Source organism: Hydra vulgaris, chromosome 03 (genome assembly GCF_038396675.1).
Source record: "Hydra vulgaris chromosome 03, alternate assembly HydraT2T_AEP".
NCBI classification, from domain to species: Eukaryota; Metazoa; Cnidaria; class Hydrozoa; order Anthoathecata; family Hydridae; genus Hydra; species Hydra vulgaris.
In genome coordinates, this window is record NC_088922.1 from 53,877,187 (window position 1) to 53,901,607 (window position 24,421).

The 24,421-nt window shown below is 27.7% G+C and overlaps 1 protein-coding gene across 10 annotated transcripts in view; it reads right to left on the minus strand.

The window, feature by feature from the left end:
- LOC100197594 (uncharacterized) overlaps positions 1 to 24,421 on the minus strand; it is a 137,502-nt gene that overhangs the window by 53,801 nt on the left and 59,280 nt on the right. For all 10 annotated transcript variants that reach the window (XR_010637664.1, XR_010637663.1, XM_065793685.1 and 7 more), the window contains exons 10-13: positions 9,997 to 10,152; positions 9,682 to 9,784; positions 2,006 to 2,227; positions 932 to 1,059 (exon numbers count right to left, since the gene is read on the minus strand). Coding sequence is in view for 8 of the 10 variants with exons in the window: in XM_065793685.1 (XP_065649757.1) it covers positions 932 to 1,059; positions 2,006 to 2,227; positions 9,682 to 9,784; positions 9,997 to 10,152 (609 nt within the window). In the remaining 2 variants the exon portion in view is untranslated. The remainder of the gene's footprint in view (positions 1 to 931; positions 1,060 to 2,005; positions 2,228 to 9,681; positions 9,785 to 9,996; positions 10,153 to 24,421) is intronic.

Here is a 24,421-nt window from a genome sequence, read left to right on the forward strand (position 1 = left end):
ATATATCGCATATATGTATATATATATATATATATATATATATATATATATATGCATATATATATATCTATATAAGTATATATATATGTATATATATATGTATATATATATATATATGTATATATATATATATATATATATATATATATATATATATGTATGTATGTATGTGTATATATATATATATGTATGTATGTATGTGTATATATATATATACATATACATATATATATATATATATATATATATACACATATTTATATATATATATATCTTTTTTTTTATATACATATATATATATATATATATATATATATATATATATATATATATATATATATATATATATATATATATATATATATATATATATATATATATATATATATATATATATATATATATATGTATATAAACAAAAAGAATTGGGGCAGATAGATAAAAAATATTATTCCTGTATAAACCAATTGAAATGAAGTGGTGGACGTACATATGTGAAATTCCATTCTAAGGGTCAGAATACATTCCTCAATGTTACAAAGTGATAAAAATGCTTGTCATCGACTATCTTGATACCTCTCATTGATATGTTGTTTTCAATCAAAAATTGTCAAAAAATTTACATAAAAAAAGTTACATATTTTTAAGTTTGTAGAAATTATAGATTTATCTTTTTATTGCTTAAATATTTTGCAAAAATTAATACTTAAAATATTACTACTTAAATATTACTAGTTAATATCAATTAGACTTGAAATTCAACATTATAATATTTTAAAAAAAAGAAAACTGGAAATGAAACTATTAAACCAATAAAAATGTTATTATCTTTTCATCTTTTAAATTTTATATCTTTTCATATTCTCAAAAATATTTGTAAAAATAAAAAACCAATTGTTTTAACAAAATATAATAAAATTTAAACTCTTACATATCAAAATCAATCTTGAAGATGTCTTGAACCTTTTTGAAACAAAGCATTATTTCTTTTAAGAGATAAAAAACTGTTACATGCTCAGATTGACTTTTCTTCTTAGAATAGTAGTTTTCAATTGTCACCTTAAATTAAAATAATTATAAATAGAATATTTTTGTTACTAACTATATATTTTTAATCAGGCTATTGATCCCCCAGGCCATCAATCCCAGGCCCAAGATCCGCAAAAATGCAAATAAGATTTTGAATCAAATATGAATCTAAGAGATAATTATTATTTATAATTATGTTTAAAAAGTTTATAATAATTTCTACTTTTTAATATAAAAATCTATACAAACTTTGACCTTGACCTTAACACAAAAAAAAAAAACAACCATTGATCAAATATTGATATAGCTGATATTGTCATCAAGGATTGCTCAACTATAAGAAGCTGTTTCCACTGATATAAAAATATGTAGCCACAAGCTCAACAAAGCAGAAAGTTAGAAACTCACCAAAAAACTCAAGATTAATTTTTTAAATCAATAACATTTAGGGTGGAATGCAAGAAGCGAACTTGAGTCAAGTTCGACTTGAACTTTACATTTTAACCAATAGCGGCAGAGTATGGGTTTTCCCCACAAAAAATACTTTGCCGCTATTGGTTAAAATGTAAAGTTCAAGTCGAACTTGACTCAAGCTCGCTTTTTGCATTCCACCCTTAATCATACATTTTTTTATAACTTTTATAAAATAAAATAAAATAATAAAATTATTAAAAATTTTATTATTTTATTTTATTATTATTTATGCATTATTATATTTAATTACATATTTATGCATCATTGTATTATAATTAAAACTAAAAGATATTTATGCATATTATGATGGATAAGTATAAATTTAAAACACATAACAAAAAGTTAGGTGTTTTTACTATTAAAAAAATCATATACAAACCTATTAAATCTTTTTTTTTTTAAACTTTATGGCTGCAAAATAAAACCTTAAAAGTTTCAGGATAAAAGCACAACAAAACATCAAAAAATTTATAAATTGTAAAAAAAAAAGAAAAACTTTAACCTTCATGTACTTTGTAAGCATACTTTGTGTCAAGTCACATATATCTTCAAGTTCCCATAACTTAAAGTAATGTTTGGCATTGATTGTATGTTTTAACAATTCAACAAGTATACAAAAACCGCCGTCTGATAAAATTTTCTTATCATAAAAATCAAGAATTTTTAAAAAACAGTACTCCAACGTTCGATGAAGATTTTCCAATGCATCTTCCATGATTTTTTTCTTTAATTTGAGTAAAAATATTTTTAAAAACTTAAATTTATAAAGTTATTTTTAATAAAAAAAATTTTAATAATTTAAAAACTTTAAAAAAAAATAAGCATTTGTAAATATTAGTATTGGTAATATAGTAATGTTAATATTAATAATATTAATTTTAAAGTTGCCCAAATATTTTAAGATGCTTATATGTACTTGAAATATTTAATTAATTATTTTTAAAACATTTAAAAGGATTGCATTAGTCTGTAGTAAAATATTCATAAAATAAGTTACTTTGTGATGTAAATCTGAAACATTCCTGAGTTATTTCCATCAAAACCATTTACAACACTAACATTTATATCCATCAATGTTTTAAATTACTGCTAATAGGAAGTAACTCCAGGTCAGGTCAGGTTCAGGATCATCACGACCACTATACTACTGGTATCATGTAACTCAGTACTACCAGCACCATACCCTGCTGCCTTGTAGGGTTTTATTATTTTAGGCAGAAGGTGGGAGAACTAAACTCTGACTTCCCCTGTCTTGGAGCACTTGGTTGTGTAAAGGTTAGAGATGGTGTCATGCTAAAAATACTCATCTAGGGCAGATATAAATTGCATCCTGCATCTAGAAGGCCTCCTAGGCAAAGAATTTAGGGGTAATAAGAATAACTTTGATAAACAACCTTGAACCCTTTCTTCAACTCCTAATGAGGGTAAAGCTCTAAAACTCAGTTTAATAATTCTGATGTTGGCTGATAGTAAGGTATACCAAACTCTGTGGTAGCTCTCAGAGAGGCTGATTCCATCAACAGCTGTAAAATATTGAACTTTTAACAATGTCAAATTGTGCATACATGGTATCCCTGTTGTGCAATGTTTTTGGTGTGCATTGCTGAACAATTTACAACTTTAGGTCAATTAGTAGGTCTGAGACAACTGCAAAGCTCATTGGTTGGGATGCAGTGCTCTATCTATAAATGAGTGAAGTTCTCTTTAAACTTAAACCATATCCAAGTAATCAAAAATATTGAACATAAAAAACCATCTCCATTACTTAACTGTTTCAATATATGTTTCACATGCATTCCTGGTTTTTGAATCTTTCCATCAATAAGAGATTTTTATTTCTAATTTGACTCTTAAATCTTATGGCCATATTCTTCCTGCCATTCCAGTTAAACAGGTTAACCCATTATTTTACATTCAAATCATTCTAACTTCTGTTGATAAAGTCATATTTCAACTAAACTCTTCTATGCCTTGTGGTCCAGACAACAATCTTGCTGTAGTTTTACAAAAGTGTTCTTCAGAACCCTCTTCAAATCTCAATAAACTATTAATTAAGTGCTTGACTGAATCTTGTTTTCCTACCTGCTGGAAAATGGTATCTGCGGTTCCAATTTTTAAAAACAATGCAGAACAGTCTTCTCTCTGTTATTAGCAATGTCTTAAAGTCGTTGATCAACAAATTTCTCACATCCCATCATAAGCATCTTGGAAATATGGTGTATCAGGGAAAGTTTTTGAGATTTTCAAATTATTTCTTTCTAACCACTTTAAAGTAGTTAGAAAGAAATGATTTGAAAAAGTCACTCTTGAAGGCCAACATTATTCTTCATTTCCAGTAACTTCTGGAGTACCTCAAGGTTCTATTATTGGTCCTGTTTTTTTATTATTTACATTAAGGATCTTTCTGGCAACCTTACATTTAAAATGTCTCTATTTGCTGTGTCAACTTTATACTCCTCTTATGAAAAAAATTCTTTTCTTTTTAATAGCTTAGAATAGCCAATCATAAATCTGATCTCACTTTGTGTGACAGATTGGGGTTTGCAGTAGCTTGTGATTTTTAACTCTAAAAAAACTCAGTGTTGCAATATTGCAACACTGTCAACAATCCTATATTAATGAATGGCAAACCTCATTTTTACGTCTTCTTGGATTATCGTTCACTACTGACCTCTCATGGAAACCATATATACAATCAATTGCTTTAGTTAAAGTTAGCATCTGCTAAGGTTACTTCTTTTTATTGCACTTGCCATTATCTTACTCCTAATTCCATTCTCTACCTCTACAAATCTCTTCGTCCCTGTATGGAATACTGTTGTCATATTTAGGCTGGTTCTTCTAATGATGCTTTTTTTCTTTTAGACAAGGTCAAAAATGCATTATAAATGTATTTTGGATCTGCTTTATTTGCCAAGCTTGAGCCTCTCTTTCATTGTTGTAAGTTGCATCTTTTTCTTTTTTCTACAGTTACTACCATGGTTGCTGCTCAAAAGAGCTATCATCTCTAGTTTCATCAACCAAACTCATTCTTGCTTGACCTGTCTTGGCATCTGTCCCTGCATGCTCTAAAACTTTTATTATCCAGTTTTTTTCCTTGCACTTCAACCCTTTGGAACTCTCTCATCTTTATATTTTTCGGACTCACACAACCTACAACTTTTTATGTCATCTGTCAACCGTTTCTTTGCTTATTAGTAACTCCCAACTTATAAGTGGTTGCTTGCAGCCTTGTTGGAAGTGAAATAGAAAAATAAAAAATAAGTAATTGTGAAATGGCTGACAAATGAGTAGTAACTCCTAAGATTTTGCAAACTGAAAATTTAAAAATGAACTTGAAACTGAGCTTTGAGGGTTTCCACTATCTATTTTATCCAATTCTCCAAAAGTAATCTCTTTAAAGTATTTTGCTTAGAAAAATTTTACACCACAATAATGGTTTGTTTTTTAATCCCAAGCTAATCAAGCTTTACTAATAACCTTAACAATAAAATAGCCAAATTGCAAAATCTAATAATAACTCATCTAAATGGAACCATCAACAAGTGAGTTTGTGATGAAATCAATTGTTTCAAGCAAATTAGTAGTGCAGTTTTTTTTTATTAATAAAGGCATTTATTATTTTATTATCAATTTCAATCAATATATTTCATTATCTCATCTCATGTAACACATTCCATTAATTTACATAAACAGAAGTTAGTGAAATTAGTTGATTTAGAACACATGTTGAGAGCTTTAAGATGAACATTGTCGACTATAATGATTTTTTGTGCACCAGGTTTGTTCGATATGGACTTTAAAAACTCCTTCTGTAAAGCTTCCATTTGAGCATTCAAAATTAAATTTATCAATAACTTTTGGGAGGTTTGTCAAATCCTCCTTTGAGAAAACTAAACCAAAATACTTTTTTTAATTTAATCGCTATTTAATTATATAAGTATAACTATCCATTCCTATTTTTACTTGAAATGTTGGATAAATAATAGCTTAAAACAAAAAAGAATCACTTAAAAAATCCATAATATCATTTGACTGATTATCCTGATTGCATTGAAGCAAATTATAACTTTTATACCAGTTCATTAACGCATAACTACCAGTTCATTAGTGCATAACTACCAGTTCATTAACGCATAACTACCAGTTTATTAACGCATAACTAAAGCCTCTTCATAGCCGATACCCAAGTACTACTTTTTTTGATACAAACAACTTGTTTAATCGAGGATTATAGCTAAATTTCCCATTTTACTACGTGAACCTATATGACAGATACACCCACAAATAGTCATTTCTGAGCTTTTGTTCAAAATTGTAATTTTTATGCAATAAAATCTGACATTCTTTTATTAAACAAAGATTATTAAAATTTTTTAGTAAATTTCACTTCATTTGAGACCCAACACAACATCCTTTTATAAAAATAGCTTATAATATTAGAGACTCACTTCATGTTTGAGAAACTGTAGCAACCCCCGAAAATATTTTATAATCAAATGATGTATGTATTATACTTAGGTCGTTAGGAAAGTTCGTAGAACTTCATCTGTAAAGATACAATGAGACAGGAAATAATTAAATACTTATATATCATTTTAAACTGTGTTTAATTATGAACATTTTAAGTACTTGTTGAAATATTTTGAATGTTTATTAAAAAAATTATTTAAATTTTATTATATACATTAAAAAAAAATTTTTAATGGAAAAATTTGACTATCTAGCATATATTAAAACCCGTGCTCTACTTGGAGTTTCAGCACAAGCCATATCCGATAAGTTGGTTTTAGTTCATGGTAACCAAGCTCCAAAATATTGTACAGTTGCCAAGTTGGCTACTTTATTTAAAGATGGTAGAGAGAGTATCGAAGATGATCCTCGCTCAGGGCACCCTCGAACCACATATACAGCTGAGAATATTGAACGTGTGCGAGCCATTATTGAAGAAAATCCGCATGCAACACATGATGTAATTGAAGCCCCTGACATCGATTAATCGTTTTACAATCAACGAAATCATTCACAATGCACTTAAAAAAAGAAAACTAACATAACTTTGGATACCCCACAAGTTAACCGATCAAAATTGCAAGAATAGAGTTGAGTCATGTAAGGAAATTTTAGCCCGTTTCAGAAACGACCATGGAGACTATGTGATATTATTATAGGGGATGAGTCGTGGTTTTTTTTGAGACAAGTTGGACACAAGTCGGCTAATGCTAGTTGGGTCGGTGAAGGTGAAAGTCCAAGAACTATAGTAAGATGCGACAGGTTTCAGCCGAAAAACTTGTTCTACATCTTCTTCAAAACAACAGGTGTTGTTCATTTGGGTTATGTTAAAAAGGGAGACACTATTACTAGCGAATATTATATAAAAAATTGTTTGAAACCTCTTATATGCGAAATAAATAAGCAAATACCTAAAACAGGCACTCAAAATTTCAAATTTCTCCATGATAACACTCAACCCCATGTGACTGAAACCGTCACAAATTGTTTAAACCAAGCTGGAATTCCAATAACTCGCCACCCACCTTACTCACCAGACTTAGCTCCATCCGATTATTGACGATTCGACTTGATAAAAAAAAATCTTGATGATGATACTAACGTCGAAAGTCAAAAAACTCGCATAACGAAGCTACTTCAAAGTATACCCAAAGAAGAATATAAAAAAATGTTTGTCAAATGGCTTGAAAGGATGCAACTTTGTATAGATAACGATGGATATTATTTTGAACATTTGATAAAATAAAATTTAAAAAAACTCTTCTTTTTTAATGACCATACATAAGTTGGTTATTAGGTTTATAATATGGTTGATAAGAACTGTTAATCAGGTTTAATGTTACATCAAGATAATTGACAATTTGAAGTTTACATTAGATTGAGAAATGTAGGTTGTTACTTTTAAAATATGCGTACAATGCGCTTTTTGATTTTTTCCATTTATTGGCCGCTTTTGTTTTCAAAAATAGCAAGCTCGCATCACAACACAAGTTGAAATTATTTTTATCATGATGCTGAGATAGAGCTGAAACAATATAATAAAAGAAATCCCTCGCACTATTGAATTAAGTTTGTTGCCTATGGCAGTAAATGAAACTGTGTTTAATAATTCCATATGAAGAGGCTTTACGTAAATCAGGATACAATTCAAAACTCACTTACTAACTACAAATAAACAAAAATAAAAGAAACATTGTAAACTTTAAATTATATGGTACAACCCCCTGTTTAGCAAAAGTGTTAAAACTAAAATTGGAAATAGCTTCTTTGCTTTAATTGACTTATACTTTCCAGTCGAACACAGGGTAGGTATAGGACATAACAGCAAGATTTTTAAACGCAATGAAAATATAACATCAAAACAATGCAACTGGAAAGACAAAAAAATTTGTACATTAAATAACCAATGCCTATCTAACAATATCATATACCAAGCCACTGTAAGTTTTAGAGATCTGAATTCAAAGATAAAGTTTAATTCGGTATAAGTGAAACCGCTTTTAAATTAAGATATGCCAACCATATTAAATCTTTCAATGCACCCAAATATAAAAATGAAACTGAACTTTCTATAGGAATATGGAATTTAAAATCTAAAAATATAAAACCTGTGATTACATGGAAGATAATAGCACAATGTAAGCCCTACAATCAAGCATCAAAAGTTTGTAATCTTTGTCTCCGCAAGAAATTTCATATATTGTCATACAGAGGAGTAAATTTACTTGATATTTGGCATTCAAAGAAATTTTTACTTTCCTTATTTGACACCAGGGACTAAAATTACTGATATATTTTTGGTTTGGTTTTGTTTTTGAAACGTCAGAATTCATTCCACCATAATTTTAATTTGTATTTTTTATATGGTTTTTACGTTGTGAATGATGCACAATGGCTAATGATTGCTGAAAGGCATTAAACTCAGAGTTCCATCAAAAGTTGTTTTTATTCATTTTATATAAAAGTATTGAGCACTTTTAAATGCACAAGATTATTTGTATTATTGTTATACCATAAAGTATACCATAAAAATACATTATCTTTTTATGTGTGTGTGTGTATATATATATATATATATATATATATACATGTAATTTTGTAATAATTATATATTTTTGAAATAACTATATATTATTAAAAAATATGTATATATTTTTTAAAAAGTTTATACGCAGCCGTATTTATTGAATTCTACCCACATTTTAACGTATAACAAGAAAATGACTTTCAAAGATTATATATATATATATATATGTATACATATATATATATATATATATATATATATATATATATATATATATATATATATATATATATATATATATATATATATATATATATATATATACATATATACAACCCTCGGGATTAGGAAAAATGAGGTCGGCAATAACTTGCTGACCTTAATGTTTTAGAGGTCGGCAGCAGGTCAGCTAAAAAAATTTGATACAAAGGCCTTACCATAAAACATAGAATATATATATATATATATATATATATATATATATATATATATATATATATATATATATATATATATATATATATATATATATAATAGATATATACGTATATACTATATATATATACGTATATATCTATATAAAAATATATTTATATTTAGGATCGGCTTATTAGTATAATCAGGATGTGCATATTTATATATGTATATATATATATACAACCCTCGGAATTAGGGTCGGCATTCGGCAATGCCAACCTAACTACCGATTTAAATTGTTTGAGGTCAGCAAAAAATTGCCGATCTCGTTTCTATGTTTTATGGTAAGACCTTTGTATCAAATTTTTTTAGCCGACCTGCTGCCGACCTCTAAAAGATTAAGGTCAGCAAATTATTGCCGACCTCATTTTTCCTAATCCCGAGGGTTGTATATATATGTATATATATGTATATATATATATATATATATATATATATATATATATATATATATATATATATATATATATACATATATATATATATACACATATACATATATATATATATTTATATATAAATATATATACATATATGATTATATATATATATATATATATATATATATATATATATATATATATATATATATATATATATATATATATATATTATATATACATATTTATTTATAAAAAGATGATATATATAAACATATTTACCTCTTTCAAAAAATAACATTTATTTCTGCTCTCCATGTATTGTGTGGTATTTCTTAGACAATTCTCAAGACAATATAAGTAAAAATCATTGTACGAAAAACAACTAAAGAGTTAGAGATTGATTATTCTTAAATAATACATCAATTGATTAATAAATAAAAACAAGTCACACTTTTAAAATCAAAGTCACTAGGTGCATCTTTAAAAAGTGCTATATATTTTTATGATCTCCAAAAGTTTATTTTATCTACAATAATAATTTACTAAATAATTATAATACTAAAATATGTAAAAAAAAACTAATAATAATAATACTGTTTAACCATGGTAGAGAAAATTGCAACTTTCATAAAAACCTTTCCAACACCAAACCTCAAACCAAACTGTTTAAGAATATTTAGCGATGTAGTTGTTAAAGCTTGTGCTGGAGTTCTCTCTTCACTCTTATTTTCTCTTTCATTTAAATCCTGTCTAAACAAAAAAAGTTAATGACTTGACAAGTGACTAAGCAATAAAAAAAATTAAAAATTAATAAAATAATTCATACAGTATTTTAATTAAAAAAAATATTTAAATATGTTTAAAATAAACTTAATTATTTTTAATTCCCTCCTTGCTCTTTAACAAACAAAAAAAACTAAAAGCACCACACATAATTCTTTTGTTATTTATTTTATTATGTTTTTTTAAATTATAAATGTTTTTTTATACTTTTATAATAAAATTTTTTAATTTTATTTTTTTACTTCTAAATTTTCTATAAAATAGAATATCTGAATAAAAATAATGTAAGAAACTTAAACTGATGTCAAATTGGATGATGGTAGCCAGAAGATTAAACTCAAAAAATGCAACAAAATTTATACCATGAAAGATAAAAACAAATCAGTACACAGTGGGTCAGTGATCGGCATAAATGCCAAAAATGAGTATGTGGGGAAACTTTTACCTTGTAAGCACAGTTTTTAATTTAATTAAAATTTTATAGTCTTAATATCAGGGTATATGCTTTATTTTAGAAAACTTAACAAATAAAAATATTCTATAAGTATTTTATAACTTTTTTCTTAACTTTAAATATGACAGTTAAAGTAATAAAAAGTTATCATAAAATGCTCAAAAATTTTTTTCGCCCATGTTTCCCCACTATGGGAATAACTTTTTTACAGTGTCTTAATATTGTAGAAGGTTTCTCATTAAAAATATCTAGCGCAAAAATGCGCAAATTAAAGTTTAGCAGCTTTTAAACATGCGACTTGTTTATCATTTTTAATTGTTCAAAGCACATTGTTGTTAAGTATGTACTCTAAATAATTAATTGCAATTACAGAAACTACAAGAGACAATAAAATTTAATGTTATTCCACTTTATTTAGTAATGTGGTTTTTTTATGTATAAATTTATTTCAGTTAATTATCAATTATGTTTTTAATTATCTAAAGTACAAATACTAATTAATATTTAATTATCTAAAGTACAAGTATTTAAAAACTTTAAAAAACTACAATTATATTCTTAAATTAAAATTTTTTTCTATCAATCATTATTGAAAATAAAGAAAATTCTCAAAAATTGTTTCATGCTTTGGAAAACAACTTAATCAAATCAGCTACCGACTGCTTACTAAGTTTCAGGGATCTCTGACATTCTTTAAATCTCTGACTTCAAATTATTTTCTAAACAATTTAACAAAAAATGGAATAAAGTAAACAGACATAAGGATAGATTTGAGTTGCATTACAAAATATGGCTAGAAAAAGAATTACAAACAAGGGATGGATGTTTTGAAACAGATAAACTACACAAAAACTTGGTTATTTTTACTCCTTTTCACAATTTTAAGTGTTTCATAAAAATTAAAGTAATAGACTCATGATGTTTTTTACTATTTAATTGTGTTTTAACAAGTGTTTATACTAAATACAATCATCTGATATTTTAACTTAAATTAGTTGACTACCGAAGACCACTAGGTGCAAATTCCAGACCACTCACCCAAGCTTCTGAAAAACAAAGAAGAGGAGAGCAGAAAAAACAAATACTGCTGCCAAGGTTTAAAACAAGAATATATTTGCTTCAAGAATAGTAATTTGAAACCAACGGTCTTTAATTGCTTCATTATCAAACATAAGTTGGAATGCACAATGATTGATGGAAAAGTGGCTACTATAGTTTCGCCTTTAGTAATTCTTTTCAAGTATGTAGTATTTGTGGACTGACCCCTTCAAATATGAACAATCTAAATGTTACTTTTTCAAAAATCTCTAATATAGTTTCCACTGAGCTTGGATTGAGCACATTACATGCATGTATTAGGTGCTTTGAATGCTGCATTTATATAAGTTATAGAATTGAATTAGGAAGTGGCAAATTAGGGGAGGGGATGCTAAAGAAATTGTTATAAAAAAAAAGATTATTGATCAACAAAAGATGAAAGATCACTTAGGTTTAATTGTAGATGTACCAAAAAGCAGCGTTTCAGGTACAACAATTGAGGGAAACATGGCTTGAAAAGTATTCCAAACCTATAAATGTCTGCTGAAATACTTGGCTTAGATAAAAATCTCTTGAAACATTTCTAGGTAATTCTTTGTGTTTTATAGTGCAAACATCAAATTAATGCTGATGAAATTGAATAATATGCCAAAAAAACAGTAGAGCTCTACGTTTCTCTGTACCCATAGTTCCCAATGTCTCGAATTACACACAAAATTCTAATTCAGAATTTTAAAGTTGTAAGAGATAAACCAATACCAGTAGGTCTTCTTTCTGAGGAATCTCGAAATAAAGACATTAAAAATATTCAAGAAAAGTTACTAATAAAGGTGTTATGCAAAGATTATTGTGCGGTTCAGATCTAATTATTACCTCTCTAAGAAGAAGTTTGAGATGTATTAAAAAACTTGAACTTAACAAAGATTGAATTAAACTTTTATTGTAACTTTTTTTTAATTTTATGTTTTGAATATTTTTACTCTGATTTCTGATAAAATATCTAATAAATAAATGTTTCTGTATTTATAAAATGGGGTCTAACACATAACAAACATTTTAATTAATTAATACTTCAAATCTGGGAAAAACTGTTTCTAAAAACAAATAAAAGTTATGTCTAAAATCCCTAACGCCCTACCACCCTTTTCTATTAGGGTGTTTAGGGTGCCTGCATCTGCAAAAAAAACAATTATTTTTTTTAAAAAAGATCTTCATGATGACTAGAGTCATTGATAAAAATTTTAATTTGACAACTTTAAAAATAAATGAATTATGGCTTGTTTTCCATTTTAAGTCGATCTTGGCCCACTGTGCAGTGGGTAAAAAACACTTGCAGAATGATTAAAAAATGAATCCAAGACAAATGCTGCTAAAAAGTTGTAATGAGAGCACATGTTAAGCTCGATGAGTTCAATTAAATGTTTGACTAAAAATAAAGAATTAATCGATTGAGAGTTGTAAGTTTTATTAGCAGTCAACGCCAAAATTAAAAATTTTCCAGTTTCTTTTTAGTTTTTCTCACTTTTATAATACTTTATTAAAACTTATAAATGTTTTAAAGAATATGTTGGTCACTAATATTTCATTTCACATTTTTTTTATTTAAACACTTTGGAGTTAAATGCAACAAAATTAGTAATCACCTTAGAGATCACGATGATTTTGAAATTGATTGCAACTCAAAACTACTCATTTTATATTGTTGAGATATTCGTATTTAAGAAAATAAAGAGAACCACCTTTTCAAAGTACAAACTGCCTTTATTAAAAAATAAAACATGTAGTCCTGGAGAAAGAGCTGCAAGACTCTAGTGGAATCAGTATCACACTGTATCATGATACAGTGTGATACTATATCATGATACAGTGTGATACTGATTCCATGATACTAGACTAATATCATACTAATATGTGGGCTGCAACAACCTATTTATGTTATTTACGGGTCTCTACTTGAAAAAAAAATTGTATTTTAATAGTTATATATTTTATTTATTCTCCGTGCATTTTGTGATTTTTATCATTATTTTTAGGCCACTTCAAAACAATTTATGACAAATTAACAGATATGTTAGTTGTGCTTCATACATCAAATATTTTCATAATGTAGCATTTATTTGACTACATGAAGTTACCTTTTGATCTTTGTCAATTTGTAAACTATAGTGCAGCCTAGATTCAAAACGCACACACTTATCACACACACAACGCATATGCTTACCACACATTTAACCACACTAAAGTAAGGTTTGATTTCAGAGTTTTCCATTTCCTAGGCAATTTGTCAGGATGGGTGTGATTGCACCTAATTTCTGACCATGCATATAATATTTAATTATGACAACTTGACCGCAGCAATTTATGTATGTTTCCAAACAATTTATGTATGTTTCCAAACAATTTATGTATGTTTCCATGTATGTTCAGAAAATCAAGTTTCAACACACTAAAAGTACTTTGTAACATTAATCTTTTGTAATCAAATGTTTTTATATTTAGCAAAATGCTTTTAAACAAAGCAACAATTTGCTTCTATTGATTGTTTATTAAAAGAAAACTTTATATTAAAAAAAAAAAATTATTTATTTCCATAAAGTTGAGTAAGTTTTATTAAAAATTATATAAAGTTTAGTAAATTATACAAATATAGATAAACTTTTTATTATTTAAAAAGTATGTATTTTTTATGATAAATGTAAATTTTTTAAAACAAATTGTATGATTGATTGAACTTTTATTAATAACCATTAAAGTTAATAAAACTAATAATCAAAATGAACATACAGGAACTTAAAGGTGACTGAACACAAACATACATATATACGTAGTGAATTACAAGTGGATAAACACCATACCAAAGATTCGAACAAAACATAAACATACATATATAAATAAAGTGACCTATTGGTAAACCAGCACCACACCAGAGGTCCAGACAGAACACAAACACACAGATACATAATTTGACTCATGGGTATACCAATACCATGCCAGAGGTCCATACAGAACACAAACACAAAGTGATTTACAGGTGAACCAGCACCATGTCAGAGATCCGAACAGAAGAAAATGGGTTAGTTGTTAAAATATTGTGTAAGATTTGTGCTAGTAATGTTTGTAACATTACTAGCACAAATCTTAAACCATATTTTAAAACTAACCCATTTTCTTCTGTGTATCCGATAACTGTTTCTTAAGTTTTTAAGTTTTTAGATATTTGTTTATTAACTTTAAATTTTTTAGCTTCAGATTTTTACAAACTTGTTGTAATTGAACATAAATTTACTTTTTTTGACAACATCCCCAGTGCACTCAAACATCCCCAGTGGTATTGTGAAGCAGTTCTACTTCTTTTTTAACTATAAAAGTTTGCTTTCAAATAACTTGATGCAATAAAAACTTGCTTTTAATTTACAAATACAAAATAAAATTAAAAATCACTTAGAATGTAATATGCCCCTTATATATCAATTTATAATATATATTATAGTATAATAAACTAATGGACTTAAGTAAAACATAAAGTTATTAAATGTAAACTAGATACTGTTGGATACTGATGTATTGGATGAATGTTTGGATACTTGATGTTGGATAATTGATGAATGTTTGGATACTGATCTTTATTTACTGCTGATTCAGGGGTCTGGCACATTGCGGAACTTTTTAAACATTTTAAAGACACTGCTGAAAGGATTGTTATAATATTTTCATATATTAACTTAATGAATTATTTATTTTGTTCATCTAACTTGAGAAGAATTGTTTCAAATATTTTAAACTTTGCAAAATATGCAAAGCATGAAATGGTTATAAAAAATATTTGACAAATAAGTACTGTTTTGCAGGTACTAACCTGTTTGGGAGTTCTAAAATTTACGAATATACTGAAGTTCATCACATTTTTCTCAAAAAATTGCTAGTTTAGTGATATTGTAAACAAATACTTCATGGAAATAGTTAAAAAAATATTTATAAGTGATTGAGGTCACAGGGTATAAGAAATGCATAACATCTCCTGTGAAAAAGTTGATAGGGAGATAAGTTCAAATAGAAATTAGTTTCATAAGACAGTACAGCTTTATAGAGCCAGTAATTCTGCTATGTGTATATATATATATATATATATATATATATATATATATATATATATATATATATATATATATATATATATATATATATCAGAAGTGGATCCAGGGTGTAGCAAGTGAAGCAATTGCTACAGTCAACTCGGACTACATTTATTATTATTTTCTACACACAAATATAAATATGTATATATTTTTATGCAAAATAATAGAAAAATTTTAGATCAAATTTTGGCTGCATTTGTTGCTTTACTAATTTTACTAAATCGAAAAATAAAATTTTCGCTAAAGAAACCCAAGTTTTTACAGGGTTTTGTCTCTCATGTTCATAAATTTTTGTAAGAATATCAAACATTTTGCAGCGTAGCTACTTAATTTTGACTGGGAGTGAAATAAAATGGCAAAATACGTGTTGCAACTGTAGCAAAATCCTGTTTGTCATGTTTTCAAACAACTCTAAGCTTACCCCGTGCATTTGTTGTAATGAATACCTATTACACCAACTCTTAGGAAACTTTGTGCAATTGAATTATACAATCCTGTTTTTCGTCTCGGGCATTCAAATGGTGTTTTTCGATCAGAAAGATCCGTTTTTTTGTTAGGTATCTCCAATGTTGCATCTACTGCATTTGAGGCTAAGAAGTCTAAAGTTGATGCTATTTTGGCTGAAGCATTAAATCTTCTCAATCTGGTGTTTGGTCATCTTTAGTTTGTGTGATGTCTATCTGAAATATTTTAAAAGTATATTCTTATTCATATAATATAATATTTAAACTGATTTGAATTTTATTGTTTCATAATATGAATATTATTGTATATATATTTATTTTCTATTTTAGATTCCTTTAAAAAATTTTTATCCTACTACAGGAGATGCATGTCTAGAATATCTCTTTAGAAGTACATTGTATCCACAGTCTTTTAAGAAATTCAATAAACCCAATCAATTAATTTACTTGATGCTGTACAATGTTAACACAAAAAAAGAAATTCCAAGCAACCTTACACATATGGGGAAAATGCATTTTTTCAAACCTAATCACTATGTGCCTCTGGTATTTTTTAAAAGCACTCAGCCAGAATTTCAAAATATTTTAGTTCATACTCAAACAAGTTTAAATTCTGCAAAAAATATTGTAGTAACAGGAGAAAAACGCACTTCAACTACCCAACTTGTTCAAATACCCCACTGTATTGCCATTCAAAAAAGTAATTTGACCAAACCCTCATCATGTATTAAGAACTTTTTTTCTGTGAACAATAAACCATTGTCTGTGTCTGATTCATCCTTGGATTTAAATAATAAATTAAAAAAATCTATATCAGGTGTCTCAATTCTGAAACTGCATGTAAATTATGAAAAGACAACAACAGAAGATGAATGTAACAAATTTGATATTGGGTTGTTTGTAGACAAAGTGGAAAAATTATCAAAGCATGAGAAGTATAATCTTCTAATGAACGTATGGGTGCCACCTTCTGACTATATATTTCATAAAACTAATGGTCGTAAATATAACCCTGTTTGGTTCAAAAAAAATTTCATGGTTGTGTTATTCAAAATACTATGATGGGTTGTTCTGTATCTCTTGTGTTCTGTTCGGAAAAGCCTTTTTAACTACTCAATCATTTTATAACTTTCCATATCGGCTTTGGTCAGTTGGAAATGTAAGAATATTATCACATAATAACACTTCTCCAATGCATAAAACCTCAATACAGATAATGCTTGATTTTCAAGCAGCAATGAGTAATAAAGCCATTCTAATTAATTTGCAACTCAATAAGTTTCTATCTGATAATATTTCTAGAAATCGACAAATTTTGTTTTCAATATCACGTGCAATTCTTTTTTGTTGTAGGCACAATATACCGCTTAGAGGACACAGAGATGACGCCAAACATCTGGTTGAGCAATGTAATAATGCTGGTAATTTTCAATGTTTATTAGATCTGATGGTATTATGCGGTGACAAGATCTTGAGTGACCATTTTAAAAATGGTCCTAAAAATGCTACTTATCGATCAAAGACAGTGCAGAATGAGTTGATTGATATTTGTGCAGGTGTTGTTCGATCGCTATTGACAGACTGAATAAAGAAAGAAAAGTTTTTTTCTATTTTAGTTGATGAAGCTTCAAATGTTAGCCCAACGGAACAAATGGCTGTAATTGTTCGATATGTGGATAAATTCTGTAATGTAAAGAAAGATGTTTTTAAAATTTTTTTTCTTGCAATACTGGCTTAAGTGGAGTTTCTTTATCAAGCAAGATCAAGAAAAGTATAGATAAACTTGGTCTAGAAATGTCTTATTGTCGTGGGCAAGGTTACGATGGGGCTGGTAATATGATAGGCTGTCTTTGTGGTGTAGCAGCATTAATTTTAAAAGATTTTCCTAAAGCTCCATACATCCACTGCTTTTCCCATCAACTTAATCTATGTGTTGCCAAAGCATGTGCAATTCCTTCCATTCGAGATATGATGGATCATGTTCGAATTGTCTCTGATTTTTTTAATAATTCTCCAAAAAGGTTAGAAGATCTACAAAAATTAGTGAGCTATGTCCAACATCATCTTTTCAAAAGACAATCAATGTTTGTAGAACGAGGTGGATTGAAAGAATTGATAGTCTTGAAGCCTTTATTGAATTATATCCAGCGATAGTTGCATCTCTTATTTGTATCAAAGAAGATGTGACATGGAACTACAAATCCAGAGGTGATGCTTCTGCATATGTGGCAATATGTTGTTCTTTTAAGTTTATCATCACCTTAATCATAGTTAGGAAGTTATTAGGCTATACAAGACCACTTACAAAAACTTTGCAAAAAGTTGATCCTGATTTCTCAAAAGCTTGTAAAGATGTGGAAAATTTAAAGAATACTCTTAAATCTCTTCGGAGCTCTATTGATATTTCACACACAGAATGGTATAAAGAAGCTGTTAGCATAGCTGCAACTACTAATACAATGTCATCTAAACCAAGAACATGTGGTCAACAAACACAACGTGATAACCATGAAGTAGATGATATAAGTGAATATTATCGAATAACTTGTTCAATTCCTTTTCTTGATCACATTCTAATACAGCTAGATTCTTTATTTTCTTTAGAAAATTTAGTATTGCTAGATAGTTTCTCCATTATACCATCAAATTTAATTTCTGACAAGGATTGGAGGAAAAAAGTTAAAGAATTTGTTTGTACATACCAAAACGATTTACCAGAACCAAGATATTTTTATGCTGAATTGGATATGTGGAAAGTTTACTGGAAAAACACTCTGATAGTGCTCCTAAAACCATTTCAGATTCACTACAAAAATGTGATAACCATACATTTCCCAATATTTCCATTATACTTCGAATCCTTTGCACATTACCAGTCACAACATGTACATGCGAAAGATCATTATCAGCTCTAAAAAGAATTAAAACTTCCTTGCGCAATACTATGGGGGATGGTCGTTTAAATGGCATTGCCATGTTGCACATTCATTGAGATATTGAAATTGATTTGAATATTGTTGACGATAAATTTGCAACTGCATTTCCACGAAAAATGGATTTTAAAAATATATTGAACTCTGAACTTTGCTAATAAGTTATATGGATTATATATATATATATATATATATATATATATATATATATATATATATATATATATATATATATATATATATATATATATATATATATATATATATATATATATATATATATATATATATATATATATATATATATATATATATATATATATATATATATATATATATATATATATATACAGTATCGGACAAAACAAGTGCAACCAAATAATGCTAATTTAGTTTCTTTATATAAAAGTGCTGCATTTTTTCAATTTAGAGAAATAACTATATAACTGTTTAGAGACAAAGTTCTTCAAGTTTTATTCATCACAAAGTTCATTATTTGTACAAGAAAATTAATAAATTAATCAAAAGTATTAAAAAAACGTTGATTTCCTTCTGGACAAAAGAAGTGCAACTCGACAAAATGTTGACCAAGCTGTATTTCGCTATCAGTCGTGGCGAATCCTTTGTTGTCGATCACAGCCTTGCATCTTCGAGGCATAGATTCGATCAGGTGATCAATGAAACTTTGTGTAATTGCTGCCCAGGTCTTTTGGATTTGCTCAAATAGTTGATCCTTATTACGAACACCTTCACAATTAATTCTGCGGTTGACGATCTCCCACAGGTTCTCGATAGGGTTGAGATCCGGAGATTGAGGCGGCCAATCCATCACCGATAGGTGGTTGTCTTGAAACCACTGCTTGACTACTTTTGCAGTGTGTTTCGGATCGTTGTCTTGCTGAAAAACCCATTTTATTGGCATATTCCATTCAGCATGAGGTAACATAACATTTTTCAGGATATTTTTATACATGAAACGGTCCATTATTCCATTGTTTTGATGTATTGGACCTAGACCGTTAGCAGAAAAACACCCCAGACCATTACATTACCTCCACCATGCTTCACGGTCTTATAGCAGTAACGTAAATCGAGGTGTTTTCAGGCCGGTCAACATACACAGCAAATGCCATTGCTCCCAATGATGTTGAACTTTGATTCGTCACTGAACAGGACAGTTCGCCATTTCTGCACATTCCAGTCAATATGAGATGTAGCAAACAGGAGTCTTTTCTTCTGGTTTTTTCATGAAATCAGCGGTTTATTTGCAGGGCGTCGAGAAAACAATCCGGCTTCAACAGCACGTCGTCTGATTGTTCTGTCCAATACAGGCAGCTTTAATTGCTTTTGTATCTCGACTGATGATATCCAGGGATCCTTCTTGACAAATCTGACGATCATAGAATCCTCTCTAGAAGTGATGGAACGCGGTCTTCCACCTTTGTTATCTGCTGCCAACTTCCCCGTAGAACGATATTTGGAACATAGTCTTGATTTGGTCCATTTTTCACGCGATATTTATCACAAATACTTTTTTGTGACATTTCACTTACGTAATCGCCAATAATTTTCTTTCTTAGTTCCAATCCAAGACTGTCGGGAGCCATTTTTGCACTTGAAGTCATAAAAATAATTAAAAAAAATAATCATGCTTCTCAAGGCTTACCGTGTTACATTTACCTTGTGATGATACAATAATGCTCTGTGGAACACAACGTCTTGGTTGGATGTGGACTGTATTTGATGTAATGAAACACCTGTTGTATTTCACTTCTTGTATTGATGTTCTTCGATAAAACAATTTGATAAAACTCACTTCGATAAACTGTTTTGATAATACTGACTGATTGACTTCCATAAACTGACTGAATTACATGTCGATTTACATGTCTCTTATATAGTAAAATGAACCTGTTCTGTGTGGACCTGTTCTGGAAGATTCTAGATGCTTCTTTTCGATGCTTCTGGAAGCTTCTGGATGCTTCTGAATGTTTCTGGATATTTCTGGATGCTACTGGATGCTTCCAGATGCTTCTTCTGGAAACTTCTGCATGCTTCTGGAAACTTCTGGATACTTCCTTTAATTATTAAAAAACTTCTGTGACGTTGACATGGACCAGACTTAAGAAAATGAAACAAACCAAAAAAGTTGCACTTGTTTTGTCAGCTGCAAAATGGCACTTGTCAACAAAATTCTGCTTGTGTGCTGTCACCTGATTGCTCATGTCATGGCATGCTATGACTCCAGACTCCTGAACTGTTTGCTGTGGTAGTATAGTTCGTTTCGTTTTTAAAACATGTAAAATTAGGAACACTTTTTAGCATTGTTCGATGTTGGTTGCAAATGTTTTGTCCAATACTTTATATATATATATATAATATATATATATATATATATATATATATATATATATATATATATATATATATATATATATATAATATATATATATATTATATATATATATATATATATATATATATATGTATAGATATATATATACATAGATATATATATATATATATATATGTATATATATATATAAAGAGAGAGAGAGAGAGAATATATGTAGAATATTTTTATTTAATACTGATAGAATATTTACAGGATATTTATTACTGGTAGAATTATATTTATTACTGGTAGAATATTTACAGGAAATTTTTTTGATATTTATCTTATAAGGTTTTGTTAAAAAAGTTTATAGGTTTTTTTATTTTTTATGAAATGTATTTTTCTTTATATTTATTGAGTTCTATCTTTTCCATTATTTTGTTTTAGTTGCCTACTGTTGAAATATGGTTTGAATTTAGTAAATTTTTATGATTTGAACTTTACTTTATTGATCATTAGCCAACAGTTTAGGATGTTGAATACAATTAAGGTAAGGATAAATTTGTTTACTAGTAACCTTACAAAACAGGTTTTTGCGGTTGAAATATTGCAGTGCGTTTTTTCTCCTCAAAAGCACCAAACGCCATTCCTTCACCTTTTAAAAAAACTCAAAAGTGTTAATTTTGTTGTAATTTTTTGTGATATACTAATGACGAGTTCCGACACCTTTTTTTAAAAAAAAGCACTGCTATATTGTTTATATCATTAATAATAATAATGACCTTGCAATAAACGTGTATTAAATCACATACTTTTCATCAGTTCTTCTTTTTTAGAATAGCTCTGATGTTATTTTTTATACTATTAAACTTTGATTACAATACCCGCTAGATTAATGTTGAAAGCTATCCAAAAAAAAAATTTCATTGTTAAAAACAAAAAAAATATATTTTTTCATTGTTAAAAATAAAAAAAATTATATATTATATATATATATATATGTATATATATATATATATATATATATATATATATATATATATATATATATATATATATATATATATATATATATATATATTAGTAAAAACACTTTTTCTCCATCAGTAGGTTCATTTTCCTGATGAACCTACTGATGGAGAAACACGCTGTTGAAGACAACTAAAAATTAGATAAGTGTTTTTATTTATTATTGCTCTGTTCTTTAAGAAAATTGAGCACTCTATTTGTAGAATACACTAACATAACATATATATATATATATATATATATATATATATATATATATATATATATATATATATATATATATATATACATATATATATACATATATATATATATATATATAATATATATATATATATATACATATATATATTCATATATATATATATATATATATATATATATATATATATATATATATATATATATATATATATATATACATATACTCATAAAGTCAGCTATGAAACAGCACATATATCACTGGTTATCCCTATTATAACAGCTCTGCGGAACCTGTTGAATAAGGAAGGCAATGATGCAAGTGTAAAGATTATGAAGTCAACCCTACTCAAGTCATTGGATGAGCATTTTAAAGGCGTTGAAGAGAAACCTCTTAATATAGTGGCAACACTGGTTGATCCACAATTCAAAACTACATTCTTCTCATCACAGGCTACACTGACAACCACAAAACAGTGGTTCTGCTTGCATTCAATAAAGTTTCAGTGCAAGGGTATTGATGCAAGATGGAAGTCAATCTGAGCATGCTGAACAGCAGATTGACAAAATTGAAGAAACTCCATCAAATTAAGCCCAACTGGATAATTTTTCTACATCATCTTCATTACTCTGGCAATGTCTTGATGTATCTATGTCTGCTGGTGACACAGCACATGAAAAACAATTACAAACAGACATTGACATTCAACTAAGCCAGTATCTGGCAGAACCAAAAATAAATAGACACGCTGATCTACTACAGTGGTGAAGTGACAACATGCATCAATTGCCAGCTCTGGTGACAGTAGCTCGCATTTATTTGGGTGCCCCACCAACAACTGTACCATCAGAACGTTTGTTCAGTGTTGCCACATAATGCAGCTTGCCTAATATTTCTAAAGTACAATTCAAAACTGATCAAAGAAATTTTAGAAAAATAACTGAAACTCAAGTTACTTTACTTCACTTTCATATTGAAAGTTTCAATTGTTTATCAAATATTTTGTTATATTACCTTATGTTATGTGAAATTGTGTCCTTTTAATTTAATAAAAACAATGAAGTTTAACAGAACAGTTGTCACTTGGTATTGAGAATGGTCAACATTGTTGACAATTCTCAATACTAAGTGACAACTGTTCTGTTAAACAATAATTTAGTTAAGCAATTATATAATTTAGTTAAGCAATTCTAATAAAATTTAATCAAACCTCATTAAAAAGTTCCTACTTTTTTAAATATAAATGCTTTGTCTTCAAATTTTTGAACTCATTAACAATCATTATTTTTTTAATATATTAAAATACAATGATTAAATAATCAATATTCATTTAAAATATAATAGTAAACATTAGCATCATTTAAATGGTATATAATATGTTGGCTTTAGTAAAGTATGTGCTGTAATATTAGTAAAATTAAGTTTTTTTTTACACTGCCTGCAAATATATATATATATATATATATATATATATATATATATATATATATATATATATATATATATATATATATATGCATATATATATATGCATATATATATATATATATATATATATATATATATATATATATATATATATATATATATATATATATATATTGGGTTGGGGAATATATTCGTAGCGTTTTTATCAAAGACTTTT